This window comes from Drosophila arizonae, chromosome 2, assembly GCF_054131065.1.
Source record: "Drosophila arizonae isolate 15081-1271.41 chromosome 2, UAZ_ARI_1.0, whole genome shotgun sequence".
Taxonomy (NCBI): Eukaryota; Metazoa; Arthropoda; class Insecta; order Diptera; family Drosophilidae; genus Drosophila; species Drosophila arizonae.
Window position 1 is genome coordinate 26,856,766 of NC_142922.1, and position 23,906 is coordinate 26,880,671.

Here is a 23,906-nt window from a genome sequence, read left to right on the forward strand (position 1 = left end):
AGAATCAAGGCAACCCTGCCGCACAGCATATTCACGATTTAAATATTCGGCCACACTTAGAGCAGAATTCGCAAACCGGGAGGACGGCGCGCATTAAGTGTATTAAATCGAGTTCAGCTCAACTGTACTAGATAAACTAATAGCTTTTTACAACAATATCATCAATCCAAGTCTTGGTCTCCCCTTTGCCGCTCCATTTAAAACAAAGCCAGCAATATGTCGAGCGTGCCAAAGCGACAAAAGTTGGATGCTGCCGCCGATGGAAATACATCTGCCGGTGCTAACGAGGAGGAGTCGGAGGCGCTGGAACTAATCGATGCTTGTCAAAACGAAATTGACGCGCTTAACGAGAAAGCCAGTGAAGAGATACTGAAAGTGGAGCAAAAATATAACAAACTGCGGAAGCCCTGTTACGAAAAGCGCAGTGAACTTGTCAAACGAATCCCCAACTTTTGGGTTACTTCTGTAAGTTTTAGCATTTGCGTAGTAGTGATCGAGCGAATCCGCCTAAGCGGCCATGATTTGCATGTTTAGCAAGAGGAAATGTTAATTTTTCTGTAGAGCCCCATATCCCGAAGTACTAATGCGTGCACAGCATTTTAAAGACAAAAAGGCAACATTAATTGATTTTGTGTCTCTACTACATGTGCAAGAAAAATTTCTCTATTCGAGGAACTTTTTTCGTTTGTTCTTTTTCATCTTAGTCTTCTATGCATGCCGCCGCCACCGGTCGCACCGCTCTTTTTTTGCCTATGTGTGCGTGTGCCTGTGAGTGTACGAATATATCGATAAATGTCTGCGTTGAAGCCGAACATTTCTTACCCTCTAAATTAAATTAATCGTTTTGAGCAATTATTCTTTACCGGTTTGTTGTTTAGCTTATTTCCATAAACAGGTTAATTGCAGTACATAAATGTATATTCATATTGTAGACAATTTATTACTCAAATGTATGTTGTACACTTAGATTAGATTACTTTTAACTTTGTATTCTTGAGTACCATCAAATGGATAGCATATATCTAATTTAAATTTCCAATTGTCTTTAGTTTATCAATCACCCGCAAGTATCTGGCATTCTGGACGAAGAAGAGGAAGAGTGTCTGCATGCGCTAAATAAATTGGAAGTTGAGGAATTCGAAGATATAAAATCAGGATACCGCATAAATTTCCATTTCGATGAAAATCCGTACTTTGAAAACAAGGTTCTTACCAAAGAGTTTCATTTGAATTCAGCGGGTATGTGTAATTGCATATAATGTTATTTCACTTATATATCATGGTAATCTCTTTTGAATTATTAAAGCTGCCTCTGAAAATGGTGATTGGCCCGCGTCTACGAGCACGCCCATTCAATGGAAAGAGGGCAAGAATTTACTTAAACAGTTGCTAACGAAACCTTATGGCAATAAGAAGAAACGGAATTCCGATTATAAGACATTCTTCGATTGGTTTTCGGACAATGCTGACCCCGTCAACGACGAGATTGCTGAACTGATAAAGGATGATCTTTGGCCAAATCCACTCCAGTATTATCTCGTACCTGATATTGAGGTGGAACCCGAGGATGAAGATGAAAATGAAGACAACGAAGAAGAAGCTTTCGATGATGAAGATGGAGAGGATGAAGGCGACGAAGACCTTGAAGATGAAGGTGAGTTGCTACAGATGACTATTTAAAGAGTTACTTATCAGATTTTTTTTTCAGATGACAAGTAAATCCTTAAATCAATACCTATATGCAATTTGATTTTTCCAATTTCCCAATGTGGTAACCACTTACAACTATTATCTTATGTATGGTTATGTCGGAATGGGAGTATAAAGACGTAAACATGATTTTAACTTTTACGTGAGCATTGCAAATACCATTTTAGACAGTTATATAGTTACTTATTAAGTAAAATGAATACGTATTTCTGAAAAACCCATCTACAAACAGCAGTTTTTTAAAATACAAATAAAGACGTGAATCTAAAAACGATTGCATTTTTAATTCTTACCGATTCAGCGATGGCCAGGTTATCGTTATCGGAATACTCAATGCCGCTGTGGTAAAAAGGGACACCGTGGCAACTCTAATATTGCCCAGTCGAATCAACCCTGCACGCCGCAGCTGCGAGATTTAGGTGGAAAAGTATTTGCAAGGAATAAGCAATGGCCTCTATTAACAAATTAGCACTTTTGGTAGGTTTTATATAAATGATGTAAAATGTACTACCTTGCATATGTTGCAACGGTAAAATTGTGTTTGTAGTGGAAGCCAGCTATGGTATTAAAACGAAAACAATTATCTAACTCGGATTTCTTGGTTATGTAATTTGCAATTTTAACCAATAACCAAAATTTGATTGCGATTTTAAGAGATGATGTTTTAATAATGGGATTTGGTTTGCTTGCAGAGCCGCTCACTCAGCTCCGCTGCTGCCCAGCAGGTGGTGAAGCCACCAATCCAATTGTTCGGATTGGAGGGCCGTTATGCCACCGCTCTGTATTCGGCGGCCACCAAATTGAGCCAATTGGATCAGGTGGAAAAGGATTTGACCGCTCTGCAGTCGACCATTAAGGCCGACAAGAAGCTGCGCGAACAAGTCACTAGCCCCATCATCAACAAGAAGGTAATGGCCACTGCTCTTAAAGAAGCTGCCGCAAAGCTGAAATTTGCACCAGCCACAGCCAATTTGTTGGGTCTTTTGGCTGATAATGGACGCTTGAAGAAGTTGGACACAGTTATCAGTGCCTTCAAGACCATTATGGCTGCTCACCGTGGTGAGGTTGTCTGCGAAGTTATCTCGGCCAAGCCTCTAGATGCTGGACAGAACAAGCAATTGGAGGGTGCCCTCAAGGTAAAAACATCAGTATTCAATATGTAGCGAAACTAAATACTTTTTCTTTCCAGTCTTTCCTGAAGCCCAACCAGTCGCTGAAGATCACCTCTCGCGTGGATCCCAGCATTATTGGTGGACTGATCGTGTCCATTGGCGACAAATATGTCGACATGAGCATTGCCACCAAAGTGAAACTCTACACAGACGTCATTCAATCCGCCGCTTAAGCTTAAAGATTCAGTGTCCGGCGTGTAATAGCGAATAAACCTGTTGAGGATAATTTAAAACATTTCCAGCTATTGTTAGACATGTTTATTTATTATCAGTTCAATCCAATCGAAGACTATTATGTACACTGTATAGGATAAGACGATACCATCTGTCACTCTGACGGTTCTGGCTGCATGTTATTACTTGGACACCTAAATCCTTTTCTGTTGGAAGTTATTACGTGTTCAGACTTGACACTTGAACTTAGTAATTGTTCTTGGCATGGATTATGATTTTGACTGCAGTTGGCTGACTCGCTCTGGTCTATGAGGTCAAAATTTGCATATAACTCATTCATCTTCTGCTGTAACGCTATATACCATTCATTCTGTCGACAGATCATACTCTCTAGCTCGACGATGCGCTGTTGTTGCTGTTTGATTATTTCACCCATCTGCATGCGCATCTGGCATTGACACTCTACGCCGTTGCACTCCATAACGTTCTCTGTCTGCGGCTTTTGGGGAGATGCCTCGCATTTGCATGGATGCTTTTGGCTGCGTCCCAGCAACAAGACATCCGTGCAATTGCATAGGCAACTAGTATCTCCGCATTGCAGATTGTTTTTTGCCATATTTTCGTTGTGCATGGACAGCACAGTCGCTTCGGGGACCTCAATGTCGGGCAAGGGGAGACCACAATCCTTATAGCTGGATTCACTCACGAAGATTTCTTCGTCTAAGCCATCCTCCTGATGGCCATTGCATCCTGATTTGGATATGTCGAAACAAGGTGACAGCGTAGCACCCGACAGGAGAAGCACCTGGAGCGAAGGCCGATTTAACTGTGGCATTATCCATTTATCCCCCTTGTATTGCTCCTTAATGAGTGACGCCTCCTTCTGAGTACGTTCCACGAATTGGGGTATGTGTTCAATGCAGACACAGCAACATTTCTCAATACTCTCCACAGCGGTACCGAAGGCTCCCATACTCTTCTGCCAAATCTGAGCTTCCTTCTCATTTTTAGGATAATGATAGGCGGAATCGACGGCATCATTGGCAAACTCTTTGCCGCAGACTACACAGCGACGGTTCATTGGAACGGTCAAAATTTAACTTAAAATTTTTTCAAATATTACTCAAAGAATATTTTGTGTTTTAATGTAGCTTCCTAAATGTCATGATAGCTATATGAGATTGTTTGTGTGAATATTTGAATATGTTTGTATTTATATATGTGATGGTGGCCATCGGTCATAGGTTCTATGTTACCCCCACTTTAATATGATTTGTAATTGGCCATCGATCTGAGAACTCGAACTCTTGGAGCCACTCTTTCATAGGGCGGCCAATTGAAGTTTGATTGTGCTGTGCCCGCATTGACTCTCTCCTTTTCGACTTTTGTGTTGGCCTGCAACTCATTCAGCTTGGCCTGAATGGACTTTTGTAGCCGTTGTTGCTGGGCCAATAGCGATTCCAGCTCATCCAACTGCTTTGCCCCTTTTTTATCAATTGATTCTGAAGTCGTTTTTTCTGCCTGTTGAATGGGAATAGCTGCAGGAGGTTTTGTTTTTGGACCTGTACCTGAAGCCGCCTCAGCACACGGGCATTTCTTCTCTGGCGTTGTGCCCAACAATAGTACGTCAGTTGAGTCCGCTGCTCCATTCTTACCATTCTCTGCAGGCTGCCGGCAAACTGAATAATTCGGCTCATCGATGTCTGGAAAGAAAGCTCCCTCGCGTGTCATGTCTGACTCGAGTACACGGATCTGTGAAATATCTGAGGATCGTTTACGCAGATCCTTATTGTAATACGAAGGCACCATGGAGCCACCCATTATTAGAACATTAACCGGTGGCCGTCTGCCAGTGTCCATCAAAGAGCACTGCCTACAGGGTGCGTTACTCATATTTGAATTTTCCGCTTTAATTTGGCTCAAATTTCCGCAGGAGTTTTCCCTAAATCCACGATCGCACATACATGATTTCTCGCTACACGTTGGTATGCTTACGTTGTGATTAGAATTCCTCAGTCCAGGACAGATTTGATGTTCCTGCTGATGCTGCTGCTGCTGTTGTAGTTGTTGTTGTCGTTGTGGGAACACCCTTGGTGGATAGCCATAAGAGCTTGAATTCGATTCGAGCTGCGGGTTCCTACCCGGTCTATCTGGAGAGTTCTCTCGTTTTCTTTGCATTGTCTGATTGGGTCCAGAACTCTTTATAGGACTACATCGATTACACTGTGATTGACAGGCTTTCTTAGTTGAGGCTCCTTTTGATTGCGTCCGATTTTTACTTGAGTTTACATTTTTGACTGCACGTTGTTTTTTCGATCGAAAGTTTAAGTCGCTACCAGAAGTCGATCTTATGCGCACTTTTTCGTACACCGGGTCGCTTGATTGTTCATTATAATTGCTTTGATAACAAATTTGTGGCTTACTAAAATTGTCTGTTTGTGCACAATCCAACTGAGTTTCGGGCCTTTGATTTTTAAAGTAATGTACGGCATTAGCATCGGTGAAAGTGACAGATCGTTCTTCATCAATGGGAGATTCTGGCACAGTAGCTTCCCTTCGATTGACATGCTTATTGCAGACACAACAGCTATGCATCAATGTCTCTACTGGCACAAAGGTAGCGAGCATATTTTGCCATTTGAGCGCTTGCTCCAAAGTATGCGGGTACGTGAACTTGGATGTTGGCTGCTCTCCACATATGATGCAACGACGTTCCATTACAAGGCACAAAAGACAAAATTTTGGATGGGCGGGGGCAAATTATTTAATTTAGACTTTATAGTCGAAGATCACTTGAAAATCAAATATTTAAAAACAAGTGTCGTAAACATTTCAAAACGTAAATCTATTCAAGATCACGTTCTTTTCTATGAATATTATAAATTTGTATTAAATCTTGCCATTAATTGCGTTAAAGACTTGTTCGTAAACTCATTAAATTTGAATCTGATGCATTACTTTACAAGCAGTTAGGAATGCTTATACAAATTTTGAATTACAGAAGTCTGCCAACTTGCTAACATGTTATATTCAAATAGAATGCAGTTGAGCGATGAGCTGAACTGCTTGGACAGCGAATTGGAAAGTTATCGATATATATATAAAAAAAAAAGCAACATGAGCGTAGAGCAATAACATTCGTCATTGTGTCGTTGGGTTTTGTAGTCCGTTGAACGTCCATGTATACGAATGGTTGTTTTATTTTAAAAACTCGCGACGCCAACTCAACATCCCATCGAGTCGTTCCAATTTTAGTTTTTTGTTTGCTGATGACTGCGTAGACTAGAGACAGAATAATGAGTTCAGCAGACACAAATACAGCCAACTGGCAAGCCGACGATCGTGGCGATATGGAAAAGGTTTTAGCCATGTTAGTGCTAGGACTTGGAAGCCTCCTATCCGGCATGCTGCCAGCCATAATATCAGAACGTAATCGTCAGCGATTTCCATTGACTACCTCGTTGCTGCTGTGCTTCGGTGCAGGTATTTTGCTGGCTACAGCGCTGGTGCATATTTTGCCAGAGGTAAACCTAACTGTAATCGAGTGCAATTTGATAACTTTTTTTATATTCATATATGAATCTGTGTGTGTTTGTATGTGCGATTGCTTAGGTACGTGAGCAAATGAACTCGAAATTCGCAGAAGTTGCGATGTGTGGTGGCTTCTTCATCATTTATTTCATAGACGAGTTCATACACTACTTCTTTGGCGAGGCCATTCAGCATACGCATGCAGTGACTCCAGCAGCGAGCGCGCCAAGCTCCAACAATGCCTATGGCGCAACTAATGAACGATCGCCATTAATAGGCAGCGATACTACTCATCATCATCGACATGGTGAAAAGTATGATAAGAGAAATGAATGGTTTATTTAATCAATCGATTAATTTCATTGATTGCCTTTGCTTACAGCGGTCATGATCATAATAATCACGGTCATATGTACAATCCCGTTCCCGGATGTGATGATGTCAGCGTTGAGGATGCAAATGCGCGTATTTGTCATACCAGCCACACAGAGCCATGTGCTCAATCCATGACCGGGACATTAGGACTCTTTGTGGCGCTCTCTTTGCACTCGGCCATCGAGGGATTGGCTATTGGTGTGCAAAACTCGGCCACCAAGGTATAAGAGATTACCTTGACATCATTTAGTTTATGCTCCCAGTGAGATAATCATGGGATTGCTCACTAAATATTTATTTTGATAAGCGAGCATACACGGTTGTAAATATTTCGTACTTTGTCTATTCGCTTCTATTCTAGGTGCTCTTTCTGCTGGGCGCCGTTGCGTGTCACAAATTCGTAATGGGCTTCTGCCTGGGTCTGGAATTTCGCTCAAATCCACGCGCAAGCTTTCGCTCGCAATTCATTGGCATCTTGGTGTTTGCTTTGGGTGCCGTGTGCGGCATCGGTCTGGGTATGCTTATCGTTGACATACCCTCCAGCTGGTCGAAAACCGCATTGCCCATCATACAAGCATTGGCTGGCGGCACTCTCTTTTATGTGACCGTGTGTGAGGTGATTCCGCGTGAGAAGGCAAGATGGCATACGAACTCGATTCGTCGCTGGGCGGGATTTGCGCAATTCACTACAGTTGTTGCTGGCTTTGCGACAATGTGCATAATTAATTATTATCTCGCTGGTACGTCATACCGAAATAATCAGTTTTAGCATTTACGCATCAAATATTTATTTACATGTACATTTCTATTCTAGACGACTGAGAATCTCATTGGGCACTGGCCCGTTTTTTTTTTATCTTGTATTTGTATCAGAAATTTGTATTGCAAAATGCTTTAATGTTTAATGTATTATTAAGTGTCTCAGCCAATTGAAATGTTTTGTACAACATAGACGTGTGCTATTTTATATAATATAACTTTTTTTTTTAACATTCTTATGAGTCTGTGATTTTTGCTTAGCTGCAAATAAATAAAAGACAAATATTCTTTATATCTACATTTATATTTGTTGTGGCTTTCTCCAAAGTTTCTATGATTTTTTCATTTTATCAACCTTAAATGTAGTTGTAAATAAAAAAAACGGTTTCAAATGGTTGTTTGATTTGTATTACTAGGTATTTATGTATATCAATCATAAAACATCCTCTTGCTAAGCGATTTAATGTAATTGCATACACATTTGCTTTGCCTTTATAATTTTGTTTTAAACCAATTAAAACAACATCTATATAAATACACATTTATGTATGTAATATTTTCCAGATATATGTAGACAAACTTTATATGTAGACGTATAAATATATTTATATATGTATGGGTGTATAATTGAAGTTGAATTGTTGGTGGTAAAACGCAGGAGAAACTAATTGCTTGGTACTCGATTGGTTTGTCTATCAAATACGCAAATTGATTTAGTTTGTTTCTATGTGCTTCACATGCGTAAAATATATTATATATTTTATTTTTGTTCCTATTTTCTATAAGTTGCGGAAATCTGGTGCAATTAGAAATATGTCTCAAGAAGAAGTACCATTGAAACAGTTTTAAATTTACAATCGAAACCAAAATTCTCTTGCCAAAGCTATCCATTGATCATGACATTCACATATAAATGTGCATATAAACCACGATCTCCATGCTGAATCCATGTTATGCAGCTGTTTAAATCGTAGCACTGGCATATGAAAACGAACTTAAAACATAAATAAATCTAGTAATTAGAGTTGCTCCTTCGTCGCAGCAGTAACCCCATTCTCGTCCTCATTATCATCATCATCGTCCACCCACTCATTCATGAGACTTTTCAATTTCTCTTGTGTACCTGCTGTCAGTGCCTCATCTTTACCATCGACTGCAACTGCATCGCTGGTGTTTGGTTTCTCCTCTGTGGCAGCAGCTGATTCTACCACTGTTGTTGTTGTTGTCTGTTCAGCTTTTTTTTCATTATTATTTTCTAATGCTTCATCTACAGCCTCAACAGGTTTGGTCGCATCAGCTTGCAGTGTCTGATCGGATCCATCTACTTCAGCTAGCTGAGTAGGCGACACTTCGGTCAATTCTTGTTGTTCACCAGTAACTGTGTCGGCATCCACATCAACATCGGCTCCAGGCGCTCCTGCTTCAGCAATCAATTCGTCAATCAACACTTTCCGAATATTTTCTGTCTCCAAGTTGACATCATCAATACCAGAGGCGGCGACTGTAGGTGCAGAACTTTCTTCAATGCTTTCATTAATGATATCATCGGTTTCGGCATCGGCACCTATTGATGTTGGCGCATCCTCCTTAATGAATTCCTCCTCAGGCTCACGTTCTTTCTTATCGTCATCTTCCTCCTTAACAGGCTGCTGCAACTCATCTGCTACTACTTTGTTCGCTGCTTCTGGTTCACCTTGACTTATTTCAGTTGCGCTGCTGGTGGTGGCAGCTGCCGTTTCCTTGGCCACGGCCTCTGTCTCCTCTGTCTCGCCACCACCCTTGTGCAAGCTTTCCAGCGCCAAATCAATGTCATCTTCCGGCTCTGGTTCTTCTTCGGCTGCCTCAGCAACTGTCGATGCCGCCTCCTGCTTCACAGTGTTTGATTCTGTCTGTACAATAGATGCTAGATGCTCTGAGGTCGCAGGCTTATCATCTATATCCTCCTCGTCCTCATTCTCATCCTCGGTCCATTCGCCCGTCAGCTCTTTAAGCTTTTCACTAATGTCATCGCGGCCCTTTTCTGCCTTTGGCTGTTGTAAAGAAATTGGTAATTAGAGCTTGTGTTTAATATTATTACTTCACTTACTTCTTTGCTGTTCTGATCTGTTTCCAAGTCATGCTTTGATATTAAATTCTCGGCCCATTCCAGATTATCCATGGACTCCTTACTCTCATCGGCCACTTCGCTCTTTTTGCTGCTACTCTCCACAGACCCGGTGGCGGCTAGCTCACTATAAATTTGACTGTCATCATATTCCTCTTCGGTGCCTGTTAAGGATTTCGCATCGCTTTCCTGCTTTGCATCCACTTCTGGCTCACTGAGCACCATGACAACACCCCCGCTGGGTGCGCCGGCCTGTTGCTGATTCAGCTGGGACAATATCTCCTTGCGCTGTTCGTCAGTCAACTCGACCTCATTGCCATCGGCGCCGACAAACTTGACTTCCTGCTCTGGATTTGGCGACTGCATGAGTTGCTCCTCCTCTGTTACGTTCCCTTCATCGGGCTCTTCGCGGGTCTGTTGCTGTACAATGGCACTGGTCGCTGGCAAGCTGATGTCGGATAAAATGCGTACCTTTTGCTCCTGCATTGGTTCCTCTTCCACTTCCTCCTCCTCCTGCTCCTGCTCCTCATCTTCCATCTGCCCGTCTTCGTCCTGCGAGCCCAGGTACTCCTCATCGGTCTCATCAATGATGCCATCCTCCAGTGCCTGTGCCTTGTGATAGTTCTTCATATGCCTATACAGCTGCAGCTCCTGGGCAAACACCTTGCAACAATAAATGCACTGTTGCTTATTTTCATCCGTGTGCGCCTCGTTGATGTGCTGCTCCAGCTCGTTCTTGGTCAAGTAAGTTTGGTTGCACAGGACGCACTCCGCGAAGTTGTAGAGCAGCGATTTAATTTGATGCTCTGTGTACATGTGGAAATGCAATTCCCGATTGTTCGCAGATCGCCAGCCACAATGCTCACATAGCGCCGGATCTATTGTCTCCTTATGGGTATTGATCAAATGGCGACGGAAGCCACGATATGATGGAATGCTTATTGGCCGTCCATTAACGCCGCAACGCAGACACAACCACGGACCTGCAAGCAAAGACAGTTCAGTATTAATAAATAAATAATAATATGTTTTATCTCTAAAGAAAAATACTAATATCTGCCTATTTAGTAACAATATCTAAGTAAAATTTGTATGGTATTTTAATTTACTATTCTCGATATATTGTGTAATAATATGGGGAAAATATTCAATAACGTTTGTAATATCACAAGTTAATTATATCACAACTCGTTGGACTTTTTGTTAAATTAACAATTAAGAGAATAATTTGCAGGGCCTTTCAGATCATCTTTCCTGTTCGTCTTGTCGATCATATAAAAGTTAATAAACCCTGACCCGTTATGTGCTCACCTGTTGTGTTCTCGGCGCCCTGTGCTATTAACGCATGCATCGTCTTGCTATCAATACGCCGCTTTTGCCCTGTTGTTGATGCAGTGGTCGTGGTGGAGGTGGCCGCTACCGACGCGACTGGCTGTGGTGCTGCCTCAACTGATGCTGGCTGAGCCGTCGTCAATTTCTGAGTGGACTTTTGCTGCTGCTGCTGTGTGGTTATCATTGGTTTGTCTGGTTTGAATGAAACGTGCAGCTTCTTGTGTGGCGATGTGGGACCGGCTGGTGATCCAACTGGTGCCGGCGATGCTCGTTTAGCTGTTGTAGCTGCTTTCTCGACCGGACTATTGGGTAATATTTTCAGCTTTATGTTCTTGTGACCCTTGACAATGTGCGGATATTGACGAAGCACCTCGGCTATTATTTTAGTATGATTCAGCTTGGTGTTCGACGAATCTTTGACAATAATAGTGGGCGTTTGGCTGGGGGAATCCTGCTTCAGAATGATGGTTGTTGTGCCATGTTCCATTTGGGTTTGCGTTCCTCCGGACTGTTGCTGGGTCTGCTGTTGTTGCTGCTTAGACGTCGATGGCTGTGGAGGCATATCATCGTCATCATCATCGCCAGTGTGCACATCATCATAAAGCATACTGCTATCGTATTCTGGATCGCCATGGTCACCATATTCGGCGGCAATTTGTTTGCGCATGCGCTGCTGTTCAGCAAATTCTTTGACCTCCTCCAGGCTGGGTTTCTTTGACGGCGGTGACAAGAGGCTCGTTTGTGCCGGTCTCTTGTTGTTGTTGTAACCCTTGCGTAGCTGTTCGAACGGCGAAGTGGGCTCCTGTTTGGCATAGGAGCTTGTGGATGTTGTCTCCCCATATTGTGTACGATTGCTGATGCCGCCGGATCGCAAGATTGCGGGGGTATTTACAGCACGGGATTGTTGCACATTCGTACGTCCCGTGTTACTGTTTCCCGGACTGGAACCAATGCGATTTGGTGGTGTTGAAATGGACACACGTTGCTGGGCGGCCGTGGTATTGCTGCTGGGTACCATAGGACGACGTCGTATGCCCTTCGGACTGGGAGGCTGTTAATAGATATGAAATAATTAGTTTACCATTTATGGTAATTGATAGATAATTGTAAATCTCACTCTTTGCTGCCGATTCACATTCTCCATAGTGCGGCGATGGGCCTCCAATAGCTTCAGCAACACGGTCATATTCATCTCTTTGGCGGTGCGCAACAGTTTGCCATACATTTTAAGCTCAAACTCAAGTGTGCCCGTGTACATGAAATTGACGATGGGCACAACGACATCTGCTTGAAATTCGCTCGGCATTATGAGTGCGTCGTCTATTATGTCGCAAGTCTGTTCCAGCACATTAAAATAATCGGTGCAAGCACTTAAAACTAGGCGATGCACTTTCAACTGTGAATTGTCGCGAAACTGCAGCGTCAAATCGCAATAGTCCGTTTTATTGAAGAAATTCTGGAGCTTTTGCAGAAAGAAGACGCCCCAGTTGTCCACTTTCACGGACTTCACTTCACCCATCTTGTTGGAAAATTTGTAAAGTTAAAAATGCTTTATTTTTGAAACGCGGCCTCCCCGTCGCGATGTCTACAATTGTCGTTGTTTGGCTTTCCTAGCGTGCGGCTGGCGCAACTGTACTCCGGTGGGGGCAGGAAAATTGAATTTTAGACACGGTTGCAGGAGAGCGGAGTGACATGGAATGCAAAAAATTATAAGAATTTTTCAATTAATGAGTGAAATTATTATTTTTGTAAGATTTTCCGCACAACTAAAACGAACATCACGGGCGTCGATTGATTTTCAACAATCATATTAACTGCCCGTGGCGCGGCAATGCAGCTCCGATATGTTTTGTATCTGTGTGTGTATGTGTAAATGCTAGAGATGAGCGCGTGTCAATTTATCACGAATGAAAAACTTTTGGCAAATAATATTAAATATTTTTAAGCAAACTTTAGTTATTTTACGACTTTTCAAATTAGCATCATATGGAATAAGAAATATACCCTAACATTAAATTTGGCATAACAGAATAAGCATTAACATGCCTTGCTTGTATTCATCCACGGAAGTCACGCTCTCAACCCTAGTATGTATGCCACATATATATAATTGTAATCTGTATATGAAATGCAATGCCCATAGCCTTCTTTACACAATCCAACACAAATTACTTTAAATGTATATACAATGGTTTGATATTCTTTAATTAATGTTAGTGTTTATCAAATTGGCGCTATGTTCGTTTTACTTTTCTCATACAAAACGTTTATATGCAGACACAATCGTTATCGCTAGAGCCAACTATATCATCATTATGCAAATTGTACTTTGAAATATATGTACATGCTTTCCGCGAATATTTTTAAGCATTTAAAACCATATTTACGTATTAACATACATTTGTTTTTTATTGCACACTGATTTTACCGGACAAATTTTTAATTTTTCCCGTTTAACAAAAAAGATGGCGTCAGAGTGACCTTATTGAAAATCCACATTTTTCTGCACGCCACCGCCACACTAACGATAATTTCCATAAAATCGATTAAAAATATGGTTTAGCCAGTAAAATAATAATGTTGGATGAAAAATTGGCTATATATTCCTTGTAATCATACACTTTTTAAGTAGATAAAACATATGGTGAAAGTCCTTAGTAATAAAATAGGCAAAAAATTGAAAATCTTTTGTTTTTAAAAAATTACTGGGCGCCAACATCTACCATGCGGCTAATTTATCGAAATCGATCAAAAACGGTTGCTGCCAAGGCAGCACGAAAAAAATTGTATATAAATAAAAATAATTTTTAATTGAATCGAAACAAAATGAGTGCTCGGCATAGAGGTAAATCCAGGCGAGGTGCTGGCGGAAGCTCTTATCGCAACGTCAAGTCAAATCACAATTGCGAACGGAACTTTGCCCAACAGGCCAATGAACTGGCTACTTCCAATGCCACAGATAGCTCCGAATCGGAATCCGATTCGTCAGGTGACAACTTGGATGGACTTGGACATGCACCAGAATTCGCCGTATCCATGTGGGACCTCAATCACTGTGATCCGAAAAAGTGTTCCGGTAGAAAACTAGCACGTCTTGGACTTATTTCTAATCTGCGCTTGGGTCAAAAGTTTCCTGGGCTCGTCCTTTCACCTGTCGGTCAACTATGTGTTAGTCCACAGGATCGAGAAATCGTGTCTACTTCTGGAGTAGCAGTTATCGACTGTTCCTGGGCGAAGCTGGATGAGACGCCCTTCAACAGAATGCGTAGTCCCCATCCTCGTTTGCTGCCGTTTTTGGTGGCCGCCAATCCTATCAACTATGGAAAACCCTGCAAGCTGAGCTGTGTGGAGGCGATTGCAGCGACTCTCTATATATGCGGATTCACAGAAGAGGCGCGATGGTTTATGGGCAAATTCTCTTGGGGTCATGCATTCCTCGAGTTAAACGAGAAGCTCCTCAATGCGTATGCAGCGTGTAAGAGCAGTGACGAAATATTAAAGGTGCAGCAGGAATACCTTGACGCAGAGCAAAAAGAGCGTGACAAGCCACGGGATCTGAAGGAGTTTTATCCCACAAGCAGCAGTAGTAGCGAAAGCGCAGAGGAAAACGAAGATTAGATAAAATAAATTTGTATATTATTTTTACAAGAGGCCGAAGACGATTTATTTGTTTATACAAATTCTACATGGGTGATTTTCTTGTTATATTACAAACCAGTTGTGAGAAGCAACACTCTAATTCAAATCAGGAACAAATTAAAGAGAGCTGCTTAAGAGGTTTATCTAGCTAAATGTCTACTGAGCATTGCGCACATATTCCGGATCGACATTGATGAAGTTTGACATGTTAAAGTACATGGCGCTGTTCTTCACCAGAAACTTGAGGAAATCATGCAAGTGCGCCAACAAGGTTTGCATTGCCGGTTGATCCAAGGCCGAGTAGCTCAACATCGAGCCAAGTCGCACAAACAGCCGCAGCAGATGAAAAGAGCCATACAGTTCGGATAGCGGCGTATCCGGATTCTTTTGCATTATGTCCGCATACTGGGTGCGCTCGAACTTATACAGCAGCTGAGAGCCAAGCATCACATTGAAATACTCAATAATGCCATCGAGGACATCATTAATGGCTACCTCTTTGCTGGCACTGGTCGACTTCACCGACTTCTTGTGCGCCAAATACTGATCTGCGATCTGCTGCACTGTCACCTTGGCCGGCAGCTCCAAGAGCTTGTGCTCACGCACTATCGCATACCAATCATCGGTCAGATAGTGCTTCAGCTCATCGGGTATCTTTATTTTTACTTCCAGCTTTGCCGTGTAGGTCTCCTCGCTCTCCACGCACGGTGCATCAGCAACTGTTGTTGTTGTAGTTGATGCTGTTGGCGTTGATGTTGTTGTCGTTGTTGTTGCTGTTGCAGCTGTTGTTGTTGACTGCTGTGCTGTGGCGGCGTCTACTCCATTGCCACTTAGAGATGAACGTTGTTCGCTATTGCTATTTTGGGAGCTCATGCGTTTGGCTTTAGGCGGCGGCGGCGCTGTGGGCGTAGCGGCCTCGTCTTCTGTATTATCAGCAGCTGTTGCATCCTCTTTTTTGTCAGCACTCGGTGTGCTTGGACGCGCTGCAGCTGTAGCGGATTGTGTGGACTTGCGGTTGCTTCGACTAGTTGTGGTCGTAGTGGAGGTGTTGTTGCTTGTGGTTGCGCTACTGCTGCTGCTATTGCTGCCATCATTTTTGGTCTTTGATTGTGCGGCAGCGATGGGTGTGCTGGTTGTGGCGCTGCTGGAGCCTGTTGATGGCTGAGATTGGCTGCTGTCCTTAGAGGGTGTTGATGCACGGGATTCATTGCCTACATGCTCCATTTTTTTAGCCTTTGCACTGCCTACAACACATTTCAATGTTTAGCATATAATCAAAATTCTGGCAGGTTACCTTATACCTTTTTTATTGTCCTTCTTCGAGCGTTCAACGTACAGTCGTGCGAGCTCCTTTTGGCGCTTTACGTTGTCGTCATTGTATTTCAGCACACGACTCTCTGGCACCCACTCATCCCAGCTGCGTATCATAGAAAAATTAAATTGAATTACATATGTATCACGTTACATTTCAAACATATTTACTTTTTGCTCCAGCCCGCATAATGTATATAATATTCAACCGGCGAACTTTCCGGTTTTGTTTTGAGTACTTTGGCTTCATAGATAAGCGGCCCGTGAAAGCAAAGCACACGCTCCCCTAGAAAACAAGTTAATAAAATTAAACATGGAGCTCTTTGCCACATTTTGTCGCCTTACCGTCGGCAAATAATGTCGTGGAGTCAGATGGCGTCCAGTTGTCCATTTTTACGGGTTTAACTTCTCCCATTGTTTTTATTGAAAATATATGCCAAAGCGTCGCAGCTGATTAGATCAGGTTGGCAGCCCCAAAATATATACCTTCATACATATATGCATCGCCGATAATTTAGGGGTGCAAAAAATAAACAATAATCGACAATTTATTGCATTGTATTATGAATGCATTTATTTACAATATTTAATGAACGTTAAAGCCTACATCACATATATACATATACATATATATTTATACATATACATATTTATATATACACATATATATTTAACATTTACTGCTTTGCCGCAGGAGAAGATGTTGTCGTCGCCAATCCTTCCTCTTCCCACGGACGTGGACCGCGCTTGTTTGACCAATTCTCAATATCTATGCCTTTTACCTTATCATATTCAGATTCAAGAGTCACTTCTTGACGTTTCTTCATGGTCACACCAAATTTCTTCATTTCTTCCGGTGTTACTGGTTGCATCTTGGAGTACTGATATCTGGAAGGTAACAAAAATACGTTATCATGTGGGTTCCTAGTAAGATTAGCTTTAATCACTTTACCTTAGATTTGAAAACTGCTGTAGTCCAAAAGAACCGCCTACTATCATAATTAGAAAGGGAACGCCATATTTAAAGGACTTTCGTTTGGTGTAATTATTCAACTTTTGTGTAAAAGACATGTTGATGTTATTGTTATGAAATTATAACACAAGATCTAGCCAGGGCTGACAATAGTCCGCAGAATTATGTACTCTTATCGATATCAACACATCGATGACACTATCGTAATGACCTATCGGGTCTGGCGGACTTTAGTTTTCATTTGACTGCTAAAATTGTGCACTATCATTAGAATTTCTGAACTGATATAACAAATTCGCAGCTGTTACTTGAATTTATATAAAAATAGCGCAATTTAAATTTTCGCATGCCCTTGATGTCAACTGCCAAATTGTTTAATTGTCTAGCAAACTTACGAATGCCCAATTGTTTTCCGGCTAACAATAAATTTCATGTTTGTTGCAGTTCTTTATTTACATACGATTTGGCGTTAAGTTCAAGGTCTAGAACAATTGTTTCTGCACATACGTATTCAAAAACTAATTGACACTGACGTCGCTATAAGAGCGCCAAAAAGTTTCTCACATGCACGCCACGACATTTGATATGAAACGAACAGCGCTGTCTGTGGTTCACCTTGGCCGTTATGCAGCCGACCAGGCAAGGCAAGGCAAGTGGCTCGATGTAAAGATTTCCTTTTAGTACCAAAGCCGAACCAGTTCACAAGGAGCATAGACATCGACGTCGATGTCAACACGGCGACAATTGAGTCATCAATCGATGTACGCCAGTTGGCGATCCGCAAATATTTTTTCATTTTCCGCTTACAGCTTGTTGTTGCAGTTGTATGTCGCAAGTCGTCTAGGCCGATGCTTAAAGTTTCCATAATTTTTGTTCAATTTTCACCAAATATGGTCGCAATTTTGTTAACAAGATTTTGCACTTGTTTGAGCTCCAGCTCGAATTCAAACTTGTGCACACATAAAAATATGTGTATATAGAAATAAATAAATATATATATATTTTTTAGAAAACACTGGAATTATGAAAAATCCGTTGTATTTATACGCATTACATATGTTATCCATTTGGCCATGATTTTGTTTATCATATTTAGCAAGTTGTTTTAGTATTTTGGCCATAACAATGTTATCCTCAATTGAAAGACATATGTATGTATATGTTTTATGCACAATATATATAAATAATAAATATTTGTATATGTATCTGTTTTCCGTTTGCTGGTCTTCTTGGCCAAAAATATTGAATGAAAACAGTTACGTCATCATGTGGGTGTTGCTCGGATTTAAATAGACATTTTTTCTCTGCCCTCATTGCTAAAAAGAATTTCTCCAAAACTTAAAAACAGCATATGCTGCTATTTAAATAAATAATTTTATATATATTTAAATACATAGTATATGTATATATATTTAATATGAACAAAATATATGATACAAATTTATCTGTTGAAAGTAAATATTATAGAAATCTGTTATATACCATTCAATTTAAATAAGATTAATATTTAATAATAAATTAATACAAATGAGTTCTTTACTGAAAAAAATCTTTCGGATTTTTGTATTCTTGTTGAAAATGCTCATAAACACATACATTTTAAATTAAAAAGCAACTGCTTTGTGTCTTTTTAGAATTTTGTACTTTAGCATATATAATTTTGTAGAACACTTCATTATTTGAATATATAGGAACCGCTAAATGTTTATGTATACATATATTTTTGTTATTTTCTTAGCTAACATATCTTGACTTCAAAATTCTCTTACTTGATAATACGTAAAATAAAAAAAGAAAATTTCTTTTCATAATTTTTATAAATACAAGTTAAGTTAAGTCGTTAATAAAAAATAATAAATAATTACTTAACTAACTTACTTAATATGAAATGTGAAAAAAATTGTAGGCAATTTTATGTAAATAAAAAATTTTTTTTTTTAAAATAGATATACCATAACTTTCGACTACTACCTTTTATATACATATCTTATATTAAGGATTTAGGTATTAGGATTCCTTATAGGAGCTACATAAAGATATTAAAAACAATAATATAATTTTTTAAAGTGATAGACAAGTAAAAGTCTGAAATATATAACGGCTATCTGAATTATAAAAGTTTAGATTACGGAGCTGAATATGTAAATACATATATTAATCTTAAAGAGAAATTATTAATAAAAGTAGATAGCTTTTGTAGCATAATCTATATCATCATTTAGCAACAATATATTTAATAAATTGTGCGTGCTCAAAAGTAAAATATTTTATCTTTAGATATAGATAGGTTAGGCTTTAAATCATAAACTGGTATTTATCACGTTCTGCACTAGATTGTGACTCAGAACAGTCTTACAGCAATTGCTTTAACTGTCTTGGCTTAAAAATAATATATATACAAGTATTCACATATATGTATATGATTTTCCATGCAGAGGGAAATAAATTCAAAATTATAAAAACATTTTGAAAAATCTATAAAAAATACTCACAATATAGCAAAAAAATTTGTATGTGAATGTGTGAGAAAATGTGAAGCAAGATTTTGTTTTTTGGCATATCAATAACTAAAATTTAAAAATAGCTCAAAAAAAAAAAAAAAAATCAGCCAAATAAAATAAAACAAAATCTTCATATACACACACAGAGAAGAATACAGGCACATTAAGCTTAAAATATACTGGGAAATTTTAAAATTCTTTGCGCCTACACAGGAACAGGTGAAAGAGAAAGAGAGAGAGAGTTATTTAAATGAGCGCCACCATTTCGTTGTTGTTGCTGCATCGACTTGTTCTTTTTTTGTGTTCTTTGATTTCTCGTGCTTATGCAGAAAAATAACGCGCTCGTAAATTGAGCGCCCGTCGTCTGTAGCCATCGTGAATGCAGTTACAAAATAAAAATTTGAGCACTCAACGATTTGTGTTGAGCATGCAAAACGCATGCCAGCTGCTGAGAGAGCAAACGAGCGTGCGAGCGTGCGAGTGAGGCGGTGCAGCAGTGCTGCCTGCCTCGTTGATTCGCTGCTTTGCCCAAAATGTATTTCTGCTCACTCTCTCTCGCACACACACAGGCTCTGCACACGCACACAGGCGCAAACAGCTTGAGATCGAAAAACGGCGGGCATCGAACGTCAGTATATTGAATAAATATTTTCAGTTGAACATCACAATCCGTTCAAGTCGCGGATAACTCCGAATAAAAGTTTTGTAAGTAAAAGGAATAAACAAGAAAACCTACAAAGAATCAAACTAGTTAAATCTTTTCAAACAGTTCAACATTAAATTAACAAATATTAATTGTGCTGCAGCTAACATTTAAGTTAAAAGCAAAAATGTAATTGAAAAACAAACAAGTGCCGAGAGTTTTCTTAAAAAATTAAAAAAGGACATTGTCGTAAAATTACATAATCAAATCTAAAATGCAAATAACAAATAATTCAACTAGTCAAAGTGCTGTGAATAACCGCAAATATTTTGTCAAGTATTTCAAATATTTAAGATAAATATATAAAAAAAAAAAAATTGAGGTTAAACAACTTTGGCAAACAGTTTGAACTAATGCAAAAAATTATGATGACAAAAAAATGAAGAAAAGCCAATGTCTTTGTCTTAACCACAACTTGAGTTCTAGAATTTCAATTAAACGCATTGCATGAGATTAAAATACATATAGATACATATATGATCTGTGAATATGTATATGCAAATATAGTCAATAGGCTAATAAAAACGTGCTTAGATGAGATAAATTTACAAAAATATGTTGAGGCAGGACAAAAGAAGACAATAAAATGTAGCATAACTTCTAAAAAGAATTGTTTTTTTTTGGAAATAATTCTCATAGCTTATAAGACCTCAAAGACCCCAATTATATCTATATATATTTCAAAATATTGCAAAATCACAAGCTCTTTATCCAACAGGGTACACTGTAATTTGATACAGAACCAGACTGGCCGACGTTCGAATCTATCTAAAGACTGGCGTAGGCGAAATGCTTTCGTGTGTTCCTGAAAAGCTTTTCTCTCAGTTTATATTAAGTAATATCCATTCGCATAGCTATTAGGAAACATTCAACAGATGCCAGGCTATTTTTAGAAATACCAAAAGTACGAGAGATTATGATGAGAGAGAGGGAGAGAGATTGAGTGTGATCTATAGAGCTTTTATAAGCTTTTAACGCTGCCAGGCTTTTTCAAATACACTTATATACATATGTATATACATTTGCATGTGTCTTTGATAGACTACATTATAATGTTTATATATATATATATATATATATATATATATATATATATATATATATATATATATGTATATGTATCAGTATATATATGTATATATTTGTACTTTAAAAATAGCTGAGCATGCAAATTGTATGTATACCTGTTTTTCTTTGGATTATTTGGAAATTGTGAAGATTTTGAAAATTTTGAATATCTATAAAATTAGTTAGCTTGTTAGAATATTGCCGAGTAGCTGCCAGTTAAGGTGTGTATCAATATGTGTAGATTTAATATATACAAAATGAATCGTTTTTTAATGTGCTTAAAACCTAAGATTTTGTACTATTTGGAACTATTACTATAGTACTATAGTAGTATTTGGAACTATAGAAATTCAAGTCTTAAAAAGTCTACATTCATTGTTAATATTGTGAGCAAACGAAATAATGCAAAAGGAATTAGAACTTATTTTTAAATATATTAACAGTAAGATCTATAAAGCACTGCCATATAAATACTATATATGTATGTATTCAACTGTTTCAAAAATTCATACAAAACCATGGTGTCCCTTTTTGGTTTATCAACTGAATCTAGGGTATTAACAGCGTTGCATTTTTTTTAGATAGCAAACAAATGAGGAGTTTTTCATATATAGGCTATATAGGCTCGTTTGTAGATGTATGTCATTGGCATTATTCGTGCCTTCGAAGTTATAAAATTCCAAAGTGATTTTCTGCTGAACAAACAAATATAATTCATTGTGTCACCTCGTTCGATTTGCGACATATATAACTACTTGTAAGACCCCATACATTCTGTCCGTCTGAATGGGATATATATGGGGTATATGTATGCATATATACACATACATATATCTATATGCATATAAATTTCTGCCTCGATTGCATTTTCAGTTGTTGTTTTTGTTTGCTTGCCTAAAAGCCTGAAACCTGCCTTCGTTTAGCCAGTTGAATCTCTTTCAGGAGCTGCAATGTAAACAAAAGTGTTAAAAATAAACTCAGATGTACGCAGTATTATAAGTAATACAAGCACCCAAAGCTGGGCACTGACTCAATTAGTTTGGCATTCCAGCCATGACAAATTGAAATGTTGGTCAAGTATAATGCGCAGGGCTAACCCAGAGCTCCTCACAGCTGAATCCACAATCTCTCTCTCCCCCTTTTCCACCTCTCTCTCTCTCTCTCTCTCTTCCTCTTTCTCTCTGTTACTTGAGTATGTGAGTCAGGGTGTTGGGCATTTTATTCTTCACCTTATCAACGCGACATTTATTCGACACGTTGCCCACCTGGAAATCGCAGAGTTCAAGTGAATCGATGAGAGTTCGAAAAGTGCAAAGAAAACACAATCAGTTACTCATCTTATTTATCAAATTTGAGAGCTTCATAATAATACAAGAGCCAGTGCATTGGGAAATTAAAAGAGGAAACTAATGCAATGCGCCCGACTAGAAGATACCCTATTCCGAGCATTGGGAGAATTTTTAGTATTTCTATTTATTAATATTTTGAAATTTACTTCACGAAGTCATCAAGTTAAGTCTCAGTTACTTTGTATTGTATATATTATAATATATACAAGTTTTCAATAGAACCAAATATATGTATATATCTTTGTTTAGTTCAAATTTTATTTGCAATATATGTTAAAATAAACAATAACAAATAATAATTAAATGGGTTGATAAGCTATAGCGAACTCAATTAACTATTCTTCATCAAAATTCTACATATTAGTTTTTATTTACAATAATTTTGTTTTTTTGTTTTTTTTTAATCACAATCTTGAATATTCAATGTAATTTTTACTTTTTTCGAAAAAGATCAATTCCTGACATTAGAGAAGTCATGACACATCCATTAGAGTCTTATTTTACTACAGCTAAACATGTCTCTTCAGTCTTTACATCGATAATCTCTGTTGAGCTTAACTCATCTGGGCAAGCAGCTTTAAGCTGCTTTGGTTGTTCCATTAATCGATTCGTAGTCAGGTTCGCATCCCATTGTTTCAGTTCACAAATTGTATTTTAATATTTCGCTGGCGTCTTTCAATTTCTCATCATTTAAATCATTTAGTGCTATAGCCAGCACGTTCTTCAACGATTTGTCTGTCCCCAAAATGAGATTTCGAACAAAGCGCAAGAGAATGGGAACTCTGCTCGGGATGAAGCACCTCCTCCCCCAATTAGCTATGCTGGTCACAATCGACTCTTCGCGAAGCTGGAAGCATAACTAAGTAGAGAGCTACCAAAAATTGTGTCAATTTCTTTCAGCTTATTTGTATTTATTTTGCCTTATGATAAAATAAACTAGAGATGTGCAGAAAATAAGCGAGATTTGTACAATCATGGTCGTATTAATAGGTAGCCCAGCACAGACTTTGGGTGATTTATACCCAGAACCCATTGCTAATGAGAAATCAGTGTATAAAGGTTTTGTTAAATTAAATATGGAAGGCACAAGGAGGTGTGACAGATCCATAAGTTATATATGCTTGATCAGGATCGAGTTTGTTTTGAAAAAGTCTATAACTACTTCTCTTTTAATATTATCGATTAAAAAGCGATTCAAATTTTAG

General features: G+C 39.0%; 10 protein-coding genes across 16 annotated transcripts in view; 5 read left to right on the forward strand and 5 right to left on the reverse strand.

Moving 5' to 3' along the window:
- Nucleotides 1–40: 40 nt before the first annotated feature.
- Nucleotides 41–1,981, forward strand: Set (NAP domain-containing protein SET). Its single transcript, XM_018000064.2, has 4 exons — nucleotides 41–465; nucleotides 1,050–1,239; nucleotides 1,307–1,654; nucleotides 1,709–1,981. The coding sequence occupies exons 1-4, from the start codon at nucleotides 217–219 to the stop codon at nucleotides 1,717–1,719; spliced, it is 798 nt and encodes a 265-aa protein (XP_017855553.1). The 5' UTR covers nucleotides 41–216; the 3' UTR covers nucleotides 1,720–1,981.
- A 48-nt stretch (nucleotides 1,982–2,029) lies between these two features.
- Nucleotides 2,030–3,119, forward strand: ATPsynO (ATP synthase subunit O, mitochondrial). The gene is made up of 3 exons (XM_018000811.2): nucleotides 2,030–2,187; nucleotides 2,403–2,846; nucleotides 2,900–3,119. The coding sequence occupies exons 1-3, from the start codon at nucleotides 2,158–2,160 to the stop codon at nucleotides 3,053–3,055; spliced, it is 630 nt and encodes a 209-aa protein (XP_017856300.1). The 5' UTR covers nucleotides 2,030–2,157; the 3' UTR covers nucleotides 3,056–3,119.
- Nucleotides 3,120–3,125: 6 nt separating this feature from the next.
- LOC108609113 (uncharacterized) lies at nucleotides 3,126–4,137 on the reverse strand. The gene has a single exon (XM_018000810.2). It carries the CDS (start codon nucleotides 4,135–4,137, stop codon nucleotides 3,211–3,213), a length of 927 nt encoding a protein of 308 aa, XP_017856299.1. The 3' UTR covers nucleotides 3,126–3,210.
- Nucleotides 4,138–4,318: 181 nt separating this feature from the next.
- On the reverse strand, nucleotides 4,319–5,923 carry LOC149270641 (uncharacterized). The gene has a single exon (XM_089462184.1). The coding sequence runs from the start codon at nucleotides 5,772–5,774 to the stop codon at nucleotides 4,320–4,322; it is 1,455 nt and encodes a 484-aa protein (XP_089318310.1). The 5' UTR covers nucleotides 5,775–5,923; the 3' UTR covers nucleotide 4,319.
- A 233-nt stretch (nucleotides 5,924–6,156) lies between these two features.
- Zip88E (Zinc/iron regulated transporter-related protein 88E) lies at nucleotides 6,157–7,956 on the forward strand. The gene is made up of 5 exons (XM_018003281.2): nucleotides 6,157–6,580; nucleotides 6,669–6,901; nucleotides 6,970–7,183; nucleotides 7,324–7,702; nucleotides 7,777–7,956. Exons 1-5 carry the CDS (start codon nucleotides 6,353–6,355, stop codon nucleotides 7,782–7,784), a joined length of 1,062 nt encoding a protein of 353 aa, XP_017858770.1. The 5' UTR covers nucleotides 6,157–6,352; the 3' UTR covers nucleotides 7,785–7,956.
- A 296-nt stretch (nucleotides 7,957–8,252) lies between these two features.
- Nucleotides 8,253–13,712, reverse strand: Cp190 (centrosome-associated zinc finger protein CP190). Its single transcript, XM_018002954.2, has 5 exons — nucleotides 13,557–13,712; nucleotides 12,275–12,787; nucleotides 11,137–12,208; nucleotides 9,808–10,808; nucleotides 8,253–9,751 (listed from the first exon to the last, which is right to left on the reverse strand). Exons 2-5 carry the CDS (start codon nucleotides 12,674–12,676, stop codon nucleotides 8,741–8,743), a joined length of 3,486 nt encoding a protein of 1,161 aa, XP_017858443.1. The 5' UTR covers nucleotides 12,677–12,787; nucleotides 13,557–13,712; the 3' UTR covers nucleotides 8,253–8,740.
- Nucleotides 13,713–13,724: 12 nt separating this feature from the next.
- Nucleotides 13,725–14,807, forward strand: LOC108610952 (18S rRNA aminocarboxypropyltransferase). The gene has a single exon (XM_018003344.2). The coding sequence runs from the start codon at nucleotides 13,984–13,986 to the stop codon at nucleotides 14,773–14,775; it is 792 nt and encodes a 263-aa protein (XP_017858833.1). The 5' UTR covers nucleotides 13,725–13,983; the 3' UTR covers nucleotides 14,776–14,807.
- MRG15 (mortality factor 4-like) lies at nucleotides 14,777–16,611 on the reverse strand. The gene is made up of 4 exons (XM_018003188.2): nucleotides 16,453–16,611; nucleotides 16,279–16,393; nucleotides 16,098–16,213; nucleotides 14,777–16,040 (listed from the first exon to the last, which is right to left on the reverse strand). Exons 1-4 carry the CDS (start codon nucleotides 16,520–16,522, stop codon nucleotides 14,953–14,955), a joined length of 1,389 nt encoding a protein of 462 aa, XP_017858677.1. The 5' UTR covers nucleotides 16,523–16,611; the 3' UTR covers nucleotides 14,777–14,952.
- Nucleotides 16,612–16,649: 38 nt separating this feature from the next.
- On the reverse strand, nucleotides 16,650–17,355 carry l(3)neo43 (cytochrome c oxidase assembly protein COX16 homolog l(3)neo43). Its single transcript, XM_018003415.2, has 2 exons — nucleotides 17,060–17,355; nucleotides 16,650–16,995 (listed from the first exon to the last, which is right to left on the reverse strand). The coding sequence occupies exons 1-2, from the start codon at nucleotides 17,176–17,178 to the stop codon at nucleotides 16,785–16,787; spliced, it is 330 nt and encodes a 109-aa protein (XP_017858904.1). The 5' UTR covers nucleotides 17,179–17,355; the 3' UTR covers nucleotides 16,650–16,784.
- A 2,771-nt stretch (nucleotides 17,356–20,126) lies between these two features.
- The window catches only part of Tm1 (tropomyosin 1), a 29,385-nt gene continuing 25,605 nt past the window's right edge, over nucleotides 20,127–23,906 (forward strand). For 6 of the 7 annotated variants that reach the window (XM_089476445.1, XM_018003140.2, XM_018003131.2 and 3 more), the window contains exon 1: nucleotides 20,127–20,286. The gene's annotated coding sequence lies outside the window, so the exon portion shown is untranslated. Of the gene's footprint in view, nucleotides 20,287–21,457; nucleotides 21,574–23,906 lie in introns of those variants that run through there. The other variant, XM_089476443.1, reaches the window with a different exon arrangement.

What these genes read in the sequence shown, in the direction of transcription:
- Set (XM_018000064.2), top strand. Translation starts at nt 217, where the DNA reads ATGTCGAGCGTGCCAAAGCGACAAAAGTTGGATGCTGCCGCCGATGGA. An exon ending in CCAACTTTTGGGTTACTTCT is followed by an intron (nt 466 to 1,049) that starts GTAAGTTTTAGC and finishes AATTGTCTTTAG; the next exon opens with TTTATCAATCACCCGCAAGT. An exon ending in GTTTCATTTGAATTCAGCGG is followed by an intron (nt 1,240 to 1,306) that starts GTATGTGTAATT and finishes GAATTATTAAAG; the next exon opens with CTGCCTCTGAAAATGGTGAT.
- ATPsynO (XM_018000811.2), top strand. Translation starts at nt 2,158, where the DNA reads ATGGCCTCTATTAACAAATTAGCACTTTTG. An exon ending in TTAACAAATTAGCACTTTTG is followed by an intron (nt 2,188 to 2,402) that starts GTAGGTTTTATA and finishes GTTTGCTTGCAG; the next exon opens with AGCCGCTCACTCAGCTCCGC. An exon ending in AATTGGAGGGTGCCCTCAAG is followed by an intron (nt 2,847 to 2,899) that starts GTAAAAACATCA and finishes TTTTCTTTCCAG; the next exon opens with TCTTTCCTGAAGCCCAACCA.
- LOC108609113 (XM_018000810.2), bottom strand. Translation starts at nt 4,137, where the DNA reads ATGAACCGTCGCTGTGTAGTCTGCGGCAAAGAGTTTGCCAATGATGCC.
- LOC149270641 (XM_089462184.1), bottom strand. Translation starts at nt 5,774, where the DNA reads ATGGAACGTCGTTGCATCATATGTGGAGAGCAGCCAACATCCAAGTTC.
- Zip88E (XM_018003281.2), top strand. Translation starts at nt 6,353, where the DNA reads ATGAGTTCAGCAGACACAAATACAGCCAACTGGCAAGCCGACGATCGT. An exon ending in TGGTGCATATTTTGCCAGAG is followed by an intron (nt 6,581 to 6,668) that starts GTAAACCTAACT and finishes GCGATTGCTTAG; the next exon opens with GTACGTGAGCAAATGAACTC. An exon ending in TGCAAAACTCGGCCACCAAG is followed by an intron (nt 7,184 to 7,323) that starts GTATAAGAGATT and finishes CTTCTATTCTAG; the next exon opens with GTGCTCTTTCTGCTGGGCGC.
- Cp190 (XM_018002954.2), bottom strand. Translation starts at nt 12,676, where the DNA reads ATGGGTGAAGTGAAGTCCGTGAAAGTGGACAACTGGGGCGTCTTCTTT. An exon ending in ATGTGAATCGGCAGCAAAGA is followed by an intron (nt 12,209 to 12,274) that starts GTGAGATTTACA and finishes ATCTATTAACAG; the next exon opens with CCTCCCAGTCCGAAGGGCAT. An exon ending in CAGATCAGAACAGCAAAGAA is followed by an intron (nt 9,752 to 9,807) that starts GTAAGTGAAGTA and finishes TCTTTACAACAG; the next exon opens with CCAAAGGCAGAAAAGGGCCG.
- LOC108610952 (XM_018003344.2), top strand. Translation starts at nt 13,984, where the DNA reads ATGAGTGCTCGGCATAGAGGTAAATCCAGGCGAGGTGCTGGCGGAAGC.
- MRG15 (XM_018003188.2), bottom strand. Translation starts at nt 16,522, where the DNA reads ATGGGAGAAGTTAAACCCGTAAAAATGGACAACTGGACGCCATCTGAC. An exon ending in CACGACATTATTTGCCGACG is followed by an intron (nt 16,394 to 16,452) that starts GTAAGGCGACAA and finishes CTTGTTTTCTAG; the next exon opens with GGGAGCGTGTGCTTTGCTTT. An exon ending in TATGCGGGCTGGAGCAAAAA is followed by an intron (nt 16,214 to 16,278) that starts GTAAATATGTTT and finishes TATGATACGCAG; the next exon opens with CTGGGATGAGTGGGTGCCAG.